General features: G+C 40.5%; 1 protein-coding gene, 1 long non-coding RNA gene and 1 other non-coding gene across 3 annotated transcripts; 1 reads left to right on the top strand and 2 right to left on the bottom strand.

Moving 5' to 3' along the window:
* Positions 1–157: 157 nt before the first annotated feature.
* On the bottom strand, positions 158–4759 carry trim35-28 (tripartite motif containing 35-28). Its single transcript, XM_086153963.1, has 6 exons — positions 4337–4759; positions 3547–3642; positions 3197–3427; positions 3066–3088; positions 2769–2887; positions 158–2409 (listed from the first exon to the last, which is right to left on the bottom strand). Exons 1-6 carry the CDS (start codon positions 4757–4759, stop codon positions 1874–1876), a joined length of 1428 nt encoding a protein of 475 aa, XP_086010089.1. The 3' UTR covers positions 158–1873.
* Positions 3671–4757, top strand: LOC147230564 (uncharacterized). Its single transcript, XR_015106715.1, has 3 exons — positions 3671–4324; positions 4434–4546; positions 4638–4757. It is a non-coding gene; the product is annotated as an uncharacterized LOC147230564 (long non-coding RNA).
* Positions 4760–14246: 9487 nt separating the features above from the next.
* On the bottom strand, positions 14247–14328 carry trnas-aga (transfer RNA serine (anticodon AGA)). Its single transcript has one exon. It is a non-coding gene; the product is annotated as a tRNA-Ser (tRNA).
* Positions 14329–14446: the final 118 nt, after the last annotated feature.

The raw sequence follows: 14446 nt of genomic DNA, 5'->3' as shown, positions 1-14446 counted from the left end.
GACCGGGAGTGACGCTCGGTCAGCGCCATCGAGCAGTGATGGGCAAACAAACAAAACATCAGGACCCAAACCTGCGGTACCGCCTCTCACTTGGGATGAGAATAGGTAGACTCATGCTTTCACGATTCACTTTATTTTTAAAATCAACCCTGTGAAATGTCAGAGAAGAGTGTCGCACAGTGTAACAGTTCTTCTGTACAGAAATAGGACAGAAATGATGATTTCCTTTTCATTCGTGTAGTCGTTGACCATATTTATTCTGGGTTGCTGGAGCCTCTCTCCATACAGATAAAAATCCAGACAACTGATAAAACGGATTTTTGTGTGAATAACAGGATTTTCTACTTCTTGTCCAACCACTGTATAGCTTGTTATGCCACAGTGAGTACCCCTACTTTAGAAATTTTCATAAAATAGGATAACTTTGGGGTGTGCAAGAAGGCAAAGTTCTCTGACAAAAGGTTTTTGATTTCACTATTAAATACATATTCTGTTAATAAAATGTCTTTTTGGAAAAATTACCCAATATTGTATATTAAAATTTTCCTCCAAAATGGTTTAAATAATTGCCACTGAAAGAACGTTTGGACCCTTTTTTGCAAAAAAAAAATAAAAAAAAAAATAAAAAAAATAACAAACAACAACAACCAAAAAAAGGGTGACGAATAGGAACAAATTCCAGGATCCTAATTCCTTTTGTTGTCATTGAATACGGCGTGAGCAAAATCCTTCATTTTTGAAAGTCTGACTTAAGGTTTTGATATCACTTTTAAGAGCAGATGACAGTACTGTAAGCTGGCCCATGACACAGGCCAGTCATGTTGCTCATGCATGGTGTTGTAGCAGATTCAAACAGGTATAAATCATTTTGTATGACTAATCTGGCAGTGATTTGAACTCCCACACTAAAGAAGATCAAATATAATGAATACAGGGTGGTCCATTTCGAATGCTCAGGGTAAATTTACATTTTACAAATTTATTCACAGATATTATCACACAGCAACCAGGATTTACAAAATGAGCTTTAGGCAGAACAACATGTTTGAAATATAACACACTTTGGTAACCTTCTTACACTCATTTAAGTTCTGCTATATGTCTCTTCCTTCCAAGATAAAAAGATTAGAATGGGTGGCTTGAAATATCATTGTCGGAAACCCTTGGACTTTTGGCAGACAGGACAAAATTACCACCAGGAAATTATAAGGCAGATATGGGTTAGCACACTCAGGCTTCTTCAATCCAGTTAATTATCCTTTGCCTCTTAAAGAGTAGGACCCGCTCTGAATATAAATACTGGATTAAAATTATGACAGACAGTCCTGTGAATTTTGGAGGCCTAACATGGGGAAAGGGAGATTCAATGATTTAAACAGTCTTTTCATTTCATCTGATGTACTAAGTTGTGTTACATGTTTTCTCAGAGAGTAAATATATTGGTAGAACAATGCTGAGGAACTGAGAGGAAGAGGAAGACTCAAAACAAGACTTATGGATATTGTGAAAGAGAACATGAAGTTAGAAGGTATGAAAAAAAGAGGGAACAGAGAATAGGTTTGGGTTCAGGAAGTCGATTCCCTGTGGTGAGCCTTGAAGGGAACTGCCGAAAGAAAAAGACTAAGAAGTACTCTATTGTTTGGTATTTATGCATTGTGCTGTAAATTTTAAGCAATGTTGATTGGCTTCAAATGATAAAAATAACTTTTGATTAAATGGAAATATTTATCAGTTGTCATAATCAAATATCAGAACACCTCCACAGACATACGGTAATCCTTAAGACACATTTGCGATATCTTCGATGTTGTTAGTTATTCATTTATACCAAGGCTATTTTGCTGTATATTGTAGACAAACACACACCGTCCAGTCAGGAAGAGTGTACAACAATTTTTCCCGGAGCCAGAGTCATCGGTATACTTTGGAGACCAGGGCCGAAAATAGGAAATATTTTCTCACTGAAAGGGTGCGTCAAAGTAACCAGGTGCTTTTCTGTTCCGACATCCCAGAATGAAACTTCTCCTTTATCCATATTCAGTTTAACACGGATCCTCTCTGGCCGTTGCTGCACGTGTAGCTCTGTGGGTTCAGGCACTAAGGCGGAGTACACACCTTTGCTGAGCCCTATGGCCCACACCCCTCGGCTTGTGGAGATGGTAAACTTCTTTTTGCGGATCAACGACTCCCTGCACACCCCCAAGACCCACTTGGGGTTTTCTCCGACAATGACCTCCCATCTGTGTTTACCGCACGTGTAGCCTTCGGCCCCCAGGGCGAACACACACGGCTCAAAGCGCTCTGGGTTGTCGGGGAACGTGAGCCGCTCTGAGCTTTCCTTCATGCTGGTCAAGTCAGTGCTCAACGACAACCATGGAGACGCTGTGTTTGGATTCAGCACCACTGGATCTGCACTCAACAGATGCAAAAAAAAAAAAAGGTTTACAGCAGTACCACGGCAAGCTATCAAGAAAGGTAATTATAAATCTCTTTGGTCATTTTTTGGCGGTTAATGTCTCTTTGCTGAGATGAGATCTGCACTTTCTTTTCAACCTGTATCCGTTATGGAATATTTTAAGACTACTCTATTTCTAAGTTAAAAGTACTTTCACTACGATGGGAGGAAGGGGCAGAACAATAGTTCCGCGTAGTCCATCACTGCAGGTGGTTTGTATTCTTGTGCCAACTGTTACTTTTTCCGACGTCTGAAAAATCTTGCACTTAAGCTGGACAAAAAAAGAAGAAAACACAAGGTTTGTTTCACTCACTATATGTGATATGAGCCTGTAGTTTCTTCCAGATTTTGAAGCCCAGGGAGCCGACATGTTCGCCCATGTTTAAAAGAGAGTTCTGAGGATATTGGGGTTCTTCCTGAGTCCAATGGGCACTGGCAAAGAGATCCAAATAGTGTTAAAACACATGGATATTGCAAATCATTGGGACTGTAAGACTAAAAGAGCTGCATCACATTCACCAGAAATAGAAGCTAATGATATAAAATCGCCATGTTCTGGATATTAAGGCTTTCTTAGGTGCAAGATATATGAACATTTGCAGTTACTTACTTTCTTTTAACTTTTTGGAAACTCTGCAACAAAGAAGAAAGAATGTATTCGTGGATTAAAATGTATTTAAAACATTTTAAAAGTGGCATCAAACAGAAAAAAGATATGGAGGACTTTAAGTCACCTCTTACCTGCAGGAGGGGTAGGTCTTCTTTTCCCATCTCCTTTTTTACATCATCTATGAGCTTTTTCAAAGAGACAATATCAAAACTTAATTTTGCAATCATATCCTCAACAGCGGAGGTCTTTTGTCTCCCCTCAGCTGCAAGGTCATTCAGACGCCTGTTCTCTTCAGCAGCCAGGATCTTGTGAAGTCTCTCGAACTCCTCCCTGATCTGTCTCTCCCCTTGGTTGGCTTGATACTGTGTCAAATCAAAAGTTTCAGCATTCAGGTTTCAGCATCTGTTACCATGGTGACAATAATTATGATGCTTTGTGTCTTTCAAAAGGGGCAAGATAAAAAAAAAGGCAGTCATTTTACCTTGATGTGTTCCACAGTTTTGCTGAGCTTGCGTGCCATTGTCTCTGATGATTCCAATTTCTTCTCAAAAATCCTGACAATGAAGCTCAGCTCCTTCTGCAGGGCAAAAAAAGAAAAAAATAAAACAAGTGAAATCTTAAAAGATAAAAAGATAAAAATAAAAAAAAAGCAGTGGGTGACATATACCATATTAAATTTGAATAGTTTCTCAAAAAAAAATCTCTAAATCTTTGTACTTAAGACACTTTATAGCCTGACTTGTTACTTAGACACTTTATAGTTTAATTTGTATTTCTTATTTTTCCCCCCTTTTTTATACTGTTTATACAATTTCGTACTATTATTTATTATTGTTATGTTTTACTTGAAACTCTGGGACAAGAATTTCCTTCGGAATAAATAAAGTGGTTCTTATTCTTATTCTTGATTGAACTTTGAATTTATGATCTCGGATATTGTTGTAAGTAAATCTATTTCAATGTAAGGTCAGTTTAGTTGCCACTCTGAATTGTATCCAAAATCTTTAAACGTTAATAAAATGTGTCAAGAGCTGACAGTCACAGTTTGATGGGGTCTCTGGCCACCACGCGAAATCCCTTTTCTGCATCTGGACTGTTTTCACTTTCGATTCGAAAGCAAATCCAAACATTTAAGCACTATTCTCAATAGGCTGTGGAACTAGCGTCCTCCTAAAGGACGTTCTGCACGCAGAACCAAAACAACAAACCAAAACAATCGTGTATTTCCAAGTTTTCCGGTCCGATCCGACACCTAAGCGGTAAGTGCGTACCTTGCATCGCTGCGCTCCGTCTCGGATGGACAGCAACCCGTGCGCGCTGTGGAGACTCACACATTCAACACAAACGGGCTCCTCGTCCTTCTCACAGTACAGATCCAGACTCCTCAAGTGGATATTACACGTCTCGGCCGTGGGACATTTGAGGGAAGCCCCCCAGTGGGCCTGTTTGAGGAACGACTCGGACGCGCCAGCAAGCGCACGGTTAGATATAATTTGGTCTTCCTCAAACGAGTCTCTGCACACCGGACACTTACTGCTGACCTGCCTGCTTCTCTCCACACACTCTCGACAGAAGGAGTGTGAGCACTGCAGCAGAACGGGATCCTGGAAAATCCCCCGACACACTGGACAGGTGAGCTCCTGCTCGAGAGGCAGCCGCTGGTCCGCGTCTTCATCCATGACAGCGATCGACATCAACTCTTAAAACTCCTCAGATGGATGTGAGCATGTTCGTCTGTAGGCCCGAACCGTGCATTTCCTGGTTGTCTGAACAGTTTTTAGTGACCCTGTCTTGAGTTTCGATTCAAGCGCCTTCTAGTGGACATGCAAAGCAAGTTTTTGGCATTTTGCTTTCACTTCTAGTCCACGGGTTGGCGATATTTACCACTCCAAGAGCCGTTTGGGCCCGTTTGCACACAGTAAGGAAAACACAGGGAGCCCCTTTGAAATTTAAAATGAATTAACACGACACATACACTTTTTTTTGCCTATACAGACAAATATGTGTCGCTTTTTTTTTTTAATTAATGAACAGCTGCAGAGAAAATAATTAGATTTCTGCATGCAGCAAAATTTTTTCGGTGTTTTTTACTGTGTTGAAAAAAACTCACAGTGTGTTTGAGTCCTTCTTGTATTTATGTAAAAAAAAATACACCAAACTGAAAATGCCGTCCTCTCATCCTTTTACTGGTGTGTGTGGTCGCTTATTAAGAGCAACACAAATTGTTTGAGGCGTTTTATTTCGATGTTACAAGATCGGTGTCATCTTCAAATTTTAAAATTACATTTTCAAAATGAATGAACTGAAATAAAATACATTTTAATGTATGAAATAAAATTTAATTTAATTAATTTAGTTTAATTATTTTCAAAAGCCACATGGAGCTTCATCAGAGGGATCGAAGAGCTGCGGGTTGCCGACCCCTGGTCTATTACATAGATTTACCACCTTGGAAATGACAGAGAAATATTGTTTATAATCTTCAAAACCACATCAACAATGCAATTAAAATATTAGATAAAAAAATATTTCATGGTTCTTTAGGTGAGAAACACCTGAATTTTATTGCTCTTTTGACTATTTCGCCAATTGATCTTTTGATCTCTGTCCTTTGAGGTGTTAAAGGGAATGGTCAAAAGTTAAGATAAGATCAGCTCACAGGTCGTTTTTCCTCGTATACGTGAATGATCAACTCCATTAACGCCCAGGCGTTTATCTAAATGTAGGAAAAGTGATCTTGTGCTTTGGGAGTCACCAAATCCAATGAATTTAATAAAGTGCATCCATCTGGTGATGCAAGGATGCTCGCTTTTCACTTGCAGAAACTGTCAACAAGAAAATAAGTACAGTAAGAAAGAACAATAACACAGGCTTGTTTTGTAAACAGGAGAGTTGTTTTGACCTGTGTTTTGGCGCTTTTATGTCTGTTTGTTACAGTTTTGACAAAGGCTCAATTAGGATAGGCACTAATACGACCTTTCTGGTAAAAAAATGCAAGGACAAAGTCATACCATACATCGCTGGTATTGCAGAAAAAAAATATAAATCTGTTCCAGCCCCCTGCTTTGTTTGAAAAAGAAAAAAGTCCTTCATAAATAACATATTATGGAAAATAATAACACATAAAAAGGAAAACGTAAAGAAATGAACTGGTTTTATTAAGTGTATTTACCATGAATATCTGACAAAGATGCTGGTGGAGGCGGAAGAGGTCAGTGCTGGAAGTTGGTGGAGCTTTTCATTTCATGTCTTAACACTTGATAGTTTATTAGTATTTCTTATTCTCCCCCCCCCCCCTTTTTTTTATACTGTTTATACAATTTTATACTATTATTTATTATTGTTATGTTTTTCTTGTAACGCTAGCACAACAATTTCCTTCGAGATAAATAAAGTTGTTCTTATTCTTACTCACTACAGTTATTGCGACAGTGAATTGCTAATTTAACTTGCACTCTATGCTACGCTTTATCACTAGACTTAATTTAGCGAGGGAAGTCAGTGTCGGTCCTCTTTTTAAAATGATCAAACCAACCTGATGGCTTTTAATGACTCTTCCAAATCTGTTGTCTGCCGCACGAATTCCCCATCAATGTGCCATGCCTTCTCGCAAACGCTTCTTACGATCACTCGTAACTCAGATCTTGGTTAATTTTACAAAGCAAAAAAAAAAAATTTGACCGAGCGACGGCTCATATTTCGGAAAACTCACAAGTCGGAGGACTCATAAGTCAAACTCCAGGTCCCCGAGCCAACAAACAGGTTTAATCCGGCTTGCAAAGCTTAAAGAAACCAAGTTTAAGGGGTGAATTGAACATTAGGCACATTAACAGTATTAATGTCATAATTTTACCTGTCTGACCCACTTGATGATAGATTTTCCTTCACGTGGCCCCTGAACTAAAATGAGTTTGACTCCCCTGAAAATATGCCTGTGTGCGAATCTGCATGCACTGTAGTCACAATATGGTCCCTTCTTTTGTGTGTATATGGTTATGATTTTTTTTGGATTTGGTTTGAACAAGCTACACATTAGTGTATTTACAGAAAACTCCCCACAGTCCTTTCAAACTGAGGAAGCATCTCCAATTAGAGGTGAAATGTCTTCAAGGTAAGAAAGTCCAGTCTAGTTGCCACGGGAAGAAGATTCTGAAAAGTGTTTTTTCTCTATGTTCTTTAGTTTTTGATACTTTGTCAAAGTAAACAAAATGTACACTTCCATCACTCCAAAAAAATAAAAAATCATGGAAAGGCCGTACATCTTTATTTAGTCGCTTTAGTCGTGACCGAGAGTACGAGTTTAGAAGTTAACTGAATGAAAGACCCTATTGATAGTTTGCAATTTAGCCAGCAGAGAGCACCGTCCTTGCCACAATGTTATACTTTATTCTAGATTTCATGGGATAACCCAAGAGTGAAACGAGCCTTTAAAATGCAAACAAGATAAACTCTGTATATGTTGTTCCTCTTTTGCAAGAATAGCGGAGTGAGTGGTAGTGCAATGCAGATTGCCACCACCAAATGCAATCATTATGCCCTCAACTACCCGGCACTCTTCAGTTCTCACTCCAGAGTAAAAAAGAGTCCATCTGTATCTAGCCAGAACCCCAAACTCAGGCTCCTCCTCCACCATAGAGGTAACGTTCCATGTTCCTAGATGCAGCTTCTGCAGCCGTGGATCGGATCGCCAAGGTCCCCGACTCTGGCCACCACCCAGCTCACATTGCACCTGACCTCCATGGGTGCTGAAGAGGGGGGAGGGGGGCTGCGCTACCCTTTTGGGACTGAGCCCAGCCAAGTCCCATGGGTAGAGGTCCGGGGACCAAGCCCTCGACATCGAGCCCCATTTCCGGGCCCGGCTTCAGGGAGGAGCCCCGGTGTCCCGCGGCCGGGCAAAAGAAAACCAGGTCTTCTTCATTGGGGTCTTCTTGAGCCACGTTTGTCTGGTCCCTCACCTTGGGTGACCCTACCAGGGGCAGAAAGACCCCGACAACATAGCTTCCATGATCACTGGGACACGCAAACCCCTCCACCATGTTAAGGTGGTGGCTTGAGGAGGCGGTCTTTCAGACCTAATGAATAATAAACAATCATTAAACCTATGTTATATCAACCTATTTTCAGGCTAAACATACTAAATGGTCATTTAGCTAATTGGAAAGAAACCGTTGAATGATGGGGAATCATGTTTTACATGTTTGAGGCCCTAGATCTGATCAGACCCACATGCACAAGCAGGAATCATTCATACAGGAAAATAACATAATGAGCCTCTGTTGTTGCTAAATTCTTACCCATCATGCGTTCTATTTGCTCATAATGGTGATAAAAACAGCGTAACTGTGTTGAAAAAACATTGAAAACCTTTTACCACATACCAGGAGCATTATTTCTGTTTATTTGTGACATATCGATGACTGGAGTGCAAAACCTCCTATCTGAAAAACACTTTTTTCAGGAAATGAAAAAAACGTTTAATTTGATTATTGTATGGTCTTTGTTAAAGATATTCAAGAATAGTCTGTTGTTCACAGACTATATTTCTATGTTATAATTTAAAAATACATAGCATATATTTTTACCACTGACAATGCAGATGAGTGTTTTTTTCCTATTTTTTTCTGCGTCATTGTGCACATAGGAGTTTTGTCATTTGACATTTATGTCAAAAGAAAGGGGGGGATTATCTTGCAGATTGACTGAAAATGTGGAGTCATCCCATTGTTCACCATTTAATGCAAAAACCCAAAATTGAAAAATTTGCAGATAGGTTTTGCATTCCAGCCATCGATACATTGTTATGAAGAATGATATAGAAGTATATTTTGTTTGTCTGTTTTCTGATGTACAGTGGGAAAGTCATAGAATCACATTAGTTTTACTTTTCCTTCTAGTATTTAATAGAAGATATGCCTCTTGTCCTTCGAGGGAGAATTAAAAATAGCAGAACTGTTCCCTCTCCGTGCAAAACAACGAAAACCTTCACCCTTAAGGTCATATATGTGTGTGCGGTGTGTTCTCTTACCATGCACAGTGCAAACATGTGGTTTTTGAGTAAATGCAACACAGGAACTCCAAAGGTTTTTGAGGTTGCATGACTTTACAAGGGACACCTGGGCTTAAAAGTTGTTTGCATGTTGGATGTTTGTGCAGTTTGATGTCAAGCTGCAAAACAAACGAGCAAGCAAAGTCAAATGCATGATTAGCAAACAAATGCTTCCTATTTCAGAATGTTTAATTTGTGGCACAATAAAATATTTATCCCATCATTCTTCAGTTGTGTGGTAGCCACACTGTAGACATTTTATCTGATATCTGGGGATCCCTGCCACACTATCAAAACTGACAAAAAGGAAGGAGAGGGTTTTGGTTACTTTTCAAAGGATGTTTAAAGAAAACCACATTATAACAATAATATTATTATTATTATAATCACCGTGCTTGTCTCTCCCAACCCCCTCTGTTTCTATTGATCTCTTACTTTGTATCACCCAGGGCTTCGCTCTCCGTCTTTCTACCCAAACTGGTCACGACAGCAGGGCACCCGTATTGAGCTTGGATCTGTCCAAGGTTTCTGCCTGGTAAAAAGCAAATTTAGAAAGCAGTTTTTCCTTGCCGCTGTCGCCAAGTGCTTGCTCTGTGGGGAGTGCTGGGTTTCTGTAAATCATCTTAAAGAGTCCAGACCTGCTGTACACACAGTGCCATGGGTTTAAGGCTATATGACTTCTTTTGATATTTTTTTTTTTTTTGTAGATAATAATGGTAGCTCATGTTGATATACTGTGTATGTCTTTCTTGTAAAACATGGTAAATATAATGATAAATCTGGGCTGTTAGTGATCACAGGGTCACTAAACCTTTGCATTTTATTGTGAGCTATACAGAGGTTAAGGTTTCACTGCCACACTGTTCATATTTATAATATTCATAAAAATGATTATTATCAGTATTTCTCATCAGTTCATATCCAAATGCACTGTGGACGGCAAAGTAAGAAATTCACGTTTCTACGCTGACTATAAACGCTTTCAATCTTGAATCGGAAAATGACCTGCATTTTTTTTGTATTTTTTTCCTTTCAGTTCCTCCCATGAAACTCCCATGGATTTGCATGTCAACAATCACTGGATCTGTGCAAGCACACACACACACAAACACACACACAAACACACACACACGGATTGATAGAGTCAGAAATGAGTCCACATCAGAGGAACAGCACATGGTAGATGTTTTTGAGAGAAGGTCAGCGGGACATGAACGGAGGAGGGATAGTGAATATATGGGTGGAGGGATGGTGATGTTGCAGCCATCAGACAGGAAGACCAAGGAGATGATTTTATAGTGAAAGAGCTGGAAAAAAAAAATGACACATGCGCTGCCCAATTAGGGATGGGTGCTGGATCCAAAATAAGTCAACTAAATAGAGGTTTGAAAAAGTTTGCTCACTGAGTGAGCAACTAGTGATGCTGAGAACCTTACAGGGTGCCGAGAAGAGGAAGACGTGACAATAGGCAGAGAAAAAGGAGGAATGACAAGAGTCTAGGATTGAGAAGCAGGACTTTGAATTTTTGGGACGACAGAGATGGTTGATGGATGGATTGAAAGGGTCGACAATAGTTGGTGTGAGAGAAGATGATGCTGGGAATAGGGTTAGATGGAGGCAGGCAAGTAGCCTTGGCGGCCCCTGAGGGGAGCAACCCAAAGGAAAAGTAGGTATATAAAATGAGTGGTATTTTCATACACACACACACACACCTCCGAAAAATAGAGTAGCATTAAAAAAGTTCAATGTTTTTGTCACTTTGCATTCTTCATGTCACTTTCCTCTTGACAAAACCCTATTGATTCTCACTGGGGTTCAGGTAAGTTTTCTGGCCACTAAATAGCAGTGACATCGTGGTCACTGGACTAGCTTTTGGTGCCTTTGGCAGTGTGGGCAGGTGCCAAGTCCTGCTGGAAAATGTAATCAGTTTCTCCATAAAAATTGTCACCAAAATAAGCATGAAGTACTCGAAAATATCTTGGTCGATGGCTGCGTTGACGGTGGACTTCAGAAAACACAGGACCATCAAAACCATCATAATAAGACGCTTCTGACCTGGTCTGGGGTTCAGGAGGGGCTCGACACCAGAACTGGATGTAGGATTCGTCCGTGCGAAGTAGCTCTTGACCCGCTGACTCCAGCCGCCATCCATAACTTTAAAAGGCTCCCCCAAAATCTTAAACGGATTTGCTTGACAGTCCTCTCGTGGCTGCGGTTATCCTTTTTGCCGGTGTACCCTTTCTAATCGCGCTTTTTCTTTCCATTCAAATTTCTATGAATATGCTTGGATTCAGTGCTCTATGAACAACTTGTTTCTTTAGCCATGGCTTTTTGATAAGGCTGTGACAACTTGACTTTCTAGCATTGAACTTTTTCATGATATTATCATTTTTTGAGATGTGCCCGTAGGTGTATATGAATACATCTCAAAATCAGGAATTGGGTAATGAGTATGCTCTCCTGAGCAGCTGCAATGTAGTTGAGGAAAAGCAAAGATTGAACTACGCAAAAGTGCGGTTAGGATGAGTTGCTAGGTATTGACCTGGCAAATATACAACATGAATGACTGCCAGACCGTTCACTGCATCGCAGACACAGCTACTTCACCATTTAAGTGAAATCGGCTAATTTCCCGTGCCATTCGGGATGATCTCTGCTACCTGGGTGCAGCGGCTGTAGGTAAAAAGCCAAGGTTTTTCATTGTCAGATGGGATACGGGTGTGTTCTGGGTCGACCTTGGACCCGCTCTCAAGATATACAAGCCCGGAAAGAGGTCCTGTTGCCTTGCCCTGAAGTCGCTTCTTGAACACCTCGGTTATTTCCACCACGGATATGCGCTCTCCAGAAGCGTCCGGCTCAACATCTCTTCACTGAGGGCATGTAAGCCAGTTTAGGAGTTCCTCAAAGTTCTCGTTCCATTGCTAAAAAAAAAAAAAAAAAAAAAAAACTTACCCTTTCAATGTAACCGCTCTCGTCTTGAACAATACAAGTCTGTATGGGTGAGCGTGATTTTCTGAGCACAGCTCCGGGAAACTGCTTCCGCAATGGAGGCCGTGACCACTGACCCATCACGGACCCGCCTGAGGATTTGGGAGAAATTCTTTCGGACGTAGGAGTTGAAGGTTTAGATTTACCATGTGCGTCTACGTGGATTACCTGCCACAACTCACCAACAGGAGACCATGAAGTCGATTGTGAATCTTTGACCTAGATTGTAATGGTACAATGTATCCTTGTGAACAGTTGATGAAGATGTTGAGTGTCACGAAGCGGGCGGACTCGGGCAGGAAACCACACCTCAGAGCAGGAATCTGGGTTGAAAACGCTTTATTTGGAATCCGGATGACAGGCTGAGTTGCAGGACAGGCCCCAGGCAGGGTGGCAGGCAGGACAAGCCCCCAGGCAGGGGGGGTGAAGGCAAGAAGGGTCATGGCAGGATCTCAGGAAGGGTCACGGCAGGGTCAGGGTCCAATGTTACACCGGCTGGCTGGGTCCAGTCGTAACAGGGTGGGGGTCCAGTCGTGGGTGGAAGGGACAATCCCCCAGCGCCCTTTATAGGGATCTTGATTAGTGGCATCTGCTGCAGCTGGCACCGATTGTAATTGGGATCAGGTGTGAAACCCTGACAGTTGAGGTTCTCTTTGGGAGTGACCAGGATGGATAGGATCAGGAATGAGTCTATCAGAGGAACGGCACATGTTAGATGTTTTGGAGAGAAGGTCAGAGAAGCCAGACTGAGATGGTTCGGTCATTTACAGAGGAGGGATAGAGAATATATTCGTAGACGGATGCTGGAATTGGAGCTGCCAGGCAAGAAGTCTCAAGGAAGACCAAAGAGAAGATTTATGGGCGTAGTGAGAGAAGATATGAAGGTAGTTGGTGTGACGGTAAGTTTCTCGATCTGGTCAGAATCAACTTTTTGATGACTTTTTCAATACTTTGAAGCACGTAATGGAGCTTTGTCTTGCATAGAAATTAAAGTCTTCTTGAAAGATGCGAGCTTTTTCCTGTTCCACTGCTTTAAGAAAGTTACTTCTAAAAATTGGCAATAGGTCTGAGAGTTTATTTTGTGTCCAACTAGCTCATCTTTAATAATACCTGCCCATACCAGCACCCCACCTCCACCTTGCTGGCATCTGAGCGGAGGTGGCACTCTACGTCCGTCACCGACGTAACAGACTTCGTGTTTGATTCTTCTGCACGTTTCTTGCGACCCTGATGACTATTTGCAACAAAATGTTTTATTTTATTAAAAAAATACTGTGTTAATTAATGCATTAATTATAATGCATTAATTCCAATAAGAATCCAAGTGTATACAGCTTGGAGTTGGAAATTATGGATAAAACTCAAATTTAAAACAATGACTACTTTTTTACAATGTTTTCTTTTGTTTGTGATTTTATGAACAAGTTGTCATGCACCTATCTCTGTGCAGGTTAACCGCATACATTTCATCCGCACGGCAAAACAGAAGTGAAAATAAAGGTGTGAATGAAAACAGGAACAGACTTTTTGCACTGCACATGGTAACTAAAAAGCGAATGCTGTTTTTTTCAAACCCATAGCCTTTACAGGTGCTCTGCCTACAGATTTGTATGATTCTGCAAGCATCAATTCAAAAACAAGAGGCAATGAAAATCTGGATATCTGTACAGATTTAACTGTCTTCAGAGTGTTGGTAAAAAAAAAAATTTTAAAAAAGGATTCATTTTTACGTATATATACATTCATTTATACATTGATAATTCTACAAAAAGTAAGAAATCTTGTGTGATGTAGAGACAGCAGATAAAATTAAATAAGCAAACTGCGTTTTAAGCCAGCATGCAATCCTGCAATAGATGAGTTGCATTAAGAATAAATTAGTTACAAGAACCAGTGCAAATAAATGCATGTTTACAGGTTAATGCCATTTCTTGTAATTACTTGATAGAAATGATGATTTAATAATGTTTCCTTTATTAATCCCTATAGGGAAATGGGTTATCTACAATTGACTCATCGTGGATGCTGCCGTTGACCAGAGTAGTAAGTAGATCAGTATCTTGCTGTATCACTTCAACAAACTAAGGCGAGGTAGAAATGTTCAGTTTTCAAAGACAAATGTTCTACATCCTGCACACCTAAAGTAACGTTGTCGGCAGGATTTGAACCTGCGCGGGGAAACCCCAATGGATTTCTAGTCCATCGCCTTAACCACTCGGCCACAACAACATATCAGATGACCTTGTCAAGGTCATCTATCTATTGTGGCCCTGGTATTCAACATCATGTAAAAACTGAAAAATACGAAGCTAAAAGGTGGGTCGGCAATAAGTTTATCAAAGGAAAT

Source organism: Fistularia commersonii, chromosome 10, assembly GCF_037954325.1.
Source record: "Fistularia commersonii isolate RoL2024-O1a breed Wild chromosome 10, RoL_Fcom_v1.0, whole genome shotgun sequence".
NCBI classification, from domain to species: domain Eukaryota; kingdom Metazoa; phylum Chordata; class Actinopteri; order Syngnathiformes; family Fistulariidae; genus Fistularia; species Fistularia commersonii.
Note: the sequence above shows the minus strand (reverse complement) of the source record. Positions and strands in the feature narration are given on the sequence as shown.